The 5147-nt window shown below is 33.5% G+C and overlaps 1 protein-coding gene across 1 annotated transcript; it reads left to right on the top strand.

Moving 5' to 3' along the window:
• Positions 1 to 350: 350 nt before the first annotated feature.
• On the top strand, positions 351 to 876 carry LOC120077212. Its single transcript, XM_039031115.1, has 2 exons — positions 351 to 432; positions 536 to 876. Exons 1-2 carry the CDS (start codon positions 351 to 353, stop codon positions 874 to 876), a joined length of 423 nt encoding a protein of 140 aa, XP_038887043.1.
• The last annotated feature ends 4271 nt before the right edge of the window (positions 877 to 5147 follow it).

Here is a 5147-nt window from a genome sequence, read left to right as displayed (position 1 = left end):
AGGTCTGGTGAGACAGTTTCGAGATATTTCAACGCAGTTCTTAGGGCAGTCTTACAACTTCACACTGTTTTGTTAAGAAAACCATAACCGATCACAAATACATGCACCGATAGAAGATGAAAGTGGTTTTAGGTACAAAAAATACTCAGTTTTTTACATGAATACGTCATAAATATGCATGCAACGATAGATTTTTTTTTAATTCATTCTGATCACTTGAGAGAAACAGAATTGTCTAGGTGCGTTAGACGGCACATACATTAAAGTGAATGTTAGTGTCGTCGATCGACCTCGATGTAGGACGAGAAAGGGAGAGATTGCCACAAACGTTCTTGCGGTGTGTGATCAAAATGGGGAGTTCGTCTTTGTTTTGCCAGGGTGGGAAGGGTCTGCAGCCGATTCAAGGGTTCTTAGGGATGCGATTTCGCGACCGTACGGATTGAGGGTTCCAAAGGGTATTATAATAACCGTATACGTTATTTAAACACGTGTACCTGCCACAACACATGTGCATGACATTTCGAAACTTGTACAGGATACTATTATCTATGTGATGTTGGATACCCCAACGCTGAAGGATTCTTGGCGCTGTACAGAGGGGAACGATACCATCTCTCTGATTGGCGTGGAGCAGGAAACGCACCGACAACTACAAGAGAATTTTTTAACATGAAACATTCTTCAGCAAGGAACGTTATCGAGCGAGCGTTTGGGTTGCTAAAGGGGCAGTGGGCTATTCCTAGGGGAAAATCATTCTACCCAATACAAGTCCAATGTCGAACAATAACTGCATGTTGCTTTATTCACAACTTGATCACAAGGGAGATGAGAATCGGTGCAATACTTGACGTGCCCGATGAGGAAAATTGGTCTTGATGGGGATCATATTGAATTTGTTGAATCATCAGAGGAATGGACCAATTTCAGGGATGACTTAGCAGTCGAAATGTTTACTCAATGGCAAAGAGCCTGATTATTCAATGTTCATTGCTTACTTTTCTTTAACTACTGAGTGGAATTTAATTATGGAATATTCCAAGTACGTCGTGAAAATATTTTGTGCCAAGATTCTGTGTGCACAAGTTAAATTGGAACATATAATTTCAGCAGTTTATCCTTTGTTTGTGCATGTGTTTAATTTATAGCATCTTTTCATTCAACAAACGTATGCATGTAGCATAATGGCAGGTAATGGTAAGAGGTCTAAACATGTATGGTTGAAGGTGGAGGACGCTAAGTTGGTGGAAGCTCTATTGTATTTGGTGGAGACCAGTTGGAGGTCTGATAATGGGACGTTTCGACCAGGATACCTACAACACTTAGAGCGAATTCTGCATGAGAAAGTGCCTGGGTGCGCACTGAATCAGAATACCATTGAGTGCAAGATGTGGAGTCTGAAGAAATAATACAACGCAGTATCAGAGATGTTAAGTCAATCGAGGTTCAGCTGGAACGAGGAGTTCAAATGTGTCCAGATCAAGAGGGAGATTTTTTATCTTTGGGTTCGGGTAAGATTCTAGAAAAAAAATGTACGGATACGTGTTATAATATAAATATTAATAATGTGTATGTGTATCAATGCAGAGTCATCCCAATGCGAAATGGATGTGGAACATGCCATTCCTACATTACGATGTCCTCTCCACAATATTTGGGAAAGACAGAGCAATAGGGCAATCAAGTAAGGACCTATACGTGATGGCGACGAATGCATTCAGAGAGTTTGAAGATGAGATTCGACTTGGATCACAGGACTGTCACACCCCTGAGATTCGCTAGACAAAATCACCATTAAATCAAGATGAAATAGATGAAGAGCCAGTAGAGAAATCTACAGGTAAAGCGAGTGTACCTACCGAGTCATCTCGAGGCAGTAAGAGGATGAGGTCATCATTCCAAGCTGAAATGATCGACATCATGAGATCGACTGTTGAAATGCAGAGCACACACATGGGTAGACTTGCATCGTGGCAAAAGGAGAAGTATGAGCTGGATTTCGGGCGTTGGAAGGAAGTAGTAAATGCCACATACAACATTGATGGCCTGGATGAGGATGATCAGGTCACCCTTATTGACCTCGTTGTCACAGACATTCAGAAGATAGATTGCTTCCTTGCAGTACCAGAACAGCACGGAAGAGGTACTGCCTCCGTCTACTAGGAAGAAACATGTAGACTGACCACACCCCTATATTTTGTTTATAGTTCTTTTGGATAACAGCAAATGGACAATGGACTGTCATGTCGAAAAGAATGATAACTTTTGCATACTTGAAAATATGTAATTTTTGTATTTGTAAATATAACTAATATTATAAGTATCGAAAAGAACATATATTTTGTGAATTTTTTTTTGGATATATATACATACAAACATTCAATATGAAATATATATACCTTCAATATATACATACAATATACAATATACCAATTAATTGAGCAGCAATATGAAATATATTTTGTTAGTATGTTTTACCGATTGAAGAGAATTAGAATTATTACAGTTTTTGAAAAGAATATAAGAAAAATAATCTATTATGTTCTACAAATTGAGAAAAAAATTGAGATCGTCCAGTTTATGTCATAAATAATTTGAGAAAATACGTGTATATTTGAAAATTAATCAATAATAGCAAAACATAAAACTAAAAAAATAAAAGAATGAAATAAAAAAACAAACAGAAAAAAATAGAACTAATCTCATTCATAAAAAAACTGCATCAGATCCTCCAACTCAACTCAACCCAACTTTGCACAACAAACACAGATAATAATTACTAACTCAACTCAACTCTGCACAACAAACACAGACAATTTAACTCCCCAAATAATTTAACTCTCCATATAATAATTACCAACTCAACTCAACTCAACTCTCTACTTTTATCACATACCAAACACACCCTAAGAGAATTTCTTTCTTTAACTATTAACGAGGTGTTTAGGGTATTGACTTGACTTGAGTGGAGGTTAGTTTTTAACCCAACTTATTAATTGGGTAAGTTAGGGTTTAGTGCTCTAATATTACTTGTTAGGGACGATTAACATCCATACATCTCCATGGTGGTATGATGTTGTCCACTTTAGGTAAAACAATCCTCATGACTTTACTTTTATCTAGCCATTGTGTAACTTTTATTACATTCTTATCACCTAACTTCTACGGTTTGGTAGGGTCACCAATTTATTTGGATTGGGTTGGGTTCAACAAAATAAAAATTTTGTAGGTTGGGTTAACTCAGCTCATGAGTTCACCTAAAATACTCAAAACAAACATGAACTTATTATTAATTTAAAATGTAAATTCTTTTATTTACGATAAGATTATATATACACATATTATTTTAATTTTATGACTTTTTTTGGATAATTTATTCTCCAATAACTCCTAAAATTGATTATTTTAGCACCATAGAAAGAAAAAATTCTTAATATAAATTGAAATTAAGTTTCTATTTAACTCAATATATGAAAATAATTAAATAATTTTTTTACATATAACATTTTACTTTTTTTTATAAAATAATTTAAATAAATGATCAAAATAACTCGAACCAACCAAACCCAACCCAAATGTTTCTTGGTTGGGTTCATTACTTGATAAGGGTTATTTGAGTTGTATGTTATTTGAGTTGAAGAAACATACAACTCAAAAAATTAGATTCGATCGATAAAGTATTTCAACCCAATTCACAAACATCCATACTAATGTCAACATACATGCATAATAAACTTTGACTTACAATTTGACAAAAGATGTCATAAAAAAACACTAAATCCCTTGATGGCCTACTTTCTTCTTCTTCTTCCTATTTTATTTTATTTTGTACATATGATATTCCTACATTCTACTCATCTATTTGTATGAAACAAGAGTGTTTGGGCTATCTCAAGTATAATGATTAAATGTAAAAAAAAATTATAAAATATATGTGAAAGTTTTAAATTGACATCTCAATTGATTATTAAAATTTTAAGAAAACAGGCATGTAATTAAAGGGTTAAACAAAAAGTTGAGCAAACAAAAATGACCACTAGAAAATCATATTTTTTTTTATATAACAAAAAATTACTCTTTAAAAAATAACTCAATTATGTACCACAAACACAAATTTTATAACTTTAGACTCCTTAGACATTTTAACTTTACAAATAAATTAACTCCAAATTTTATAACTCAACTTAGTGCCCAAACAAAACTAAGAAATGAATCAAATTTCAACTAACACATAAATTATAAGAAATGAAGTGATAACCAAACATAAACTTTAGTTTTTAGCTTTTGTTTTTTGAACATTAAGTTTATGAACACTACTTATATCTATGAATTTTGGGTTAGATTCTTTTTCCCCTCCCCATTTTGGTCTCTAAATTTCTAAGTTTCCATTTTGCTCATAGATTTCAAAGGGTTACATTTTTAACTTTTAAGTTTTGAGTTTGATTTCAATTTAGTCATTAGGTTGCAAATCGTTACAATTTTGCCGCTAAAGTTTGAGTTTTGTTTCATTTTGGTCCTTAGATTTCAAGATTACATGATTTTTTTTAAATACCCACTTTTAGTCTTTAATGTTAATGTAGGAAATATCTTGTAGGATGTCTCGTGTGTTGTCGATTCTGCAGGATTATTTTTTTCCTTATTTGTTCTTCTGTGATTATTTGCTCTTGTGGATTTTTTTTCCCCCTATTCATATGTATGTCAATGTTGAATGGGCTGGGTTTCTTTTTTTCCACTACATCTTTTTAAAGGCAAATTGCTTGCTTTCTAGGGTTGCCAGTTTTGGATTGAACATTTTTGTATTGAAGAGTTTTGTTTATGTGCGACGATCAAGAGTGCGAAACATGTTACTCAGTTTCTATCGAACTTGAAGAAGTTTTTGTTGAAACAATATTTATTGAAATGATTATTCTTGGTCTTAAGGCAAGCTTAAGATCTCTTTGTTGGTTGAGAAGGGATTTTCTAACTTAAAGGGAGCTTTAGTATTTTATAGAAAGAGATATTCACAATAAGGTAGGAAGATTATCATTGAGAAATGTTCTCACTCTTGGAGAGCATAAGAGATAGCCTTCTAATATTCATATACTTAGACAGAGCCTAAGTTTCCTTGCAAGAAGGTCTTATACTTAGGGGAACCTAAGTGTTCATTTAGA

The sequence above is a fragment of the Benincasa hispida genome, chromosome 5, assembly GCF_009727055.1.
Source record: "Benincasa hispida cultivar B227 chromosome 5, ASM972705v1, whole genome shotgun sequence".
Lineage (NCBI taxonomy): Eukaryota > Viridiplantae > Streptophyta > Magnoliopsida > Cucurbitales > Cucurbitaceae > Benincasa > Benincasa hispida.
This window is presented reverse-complemented; position numbering and strand designations above follow the sequence as displayed.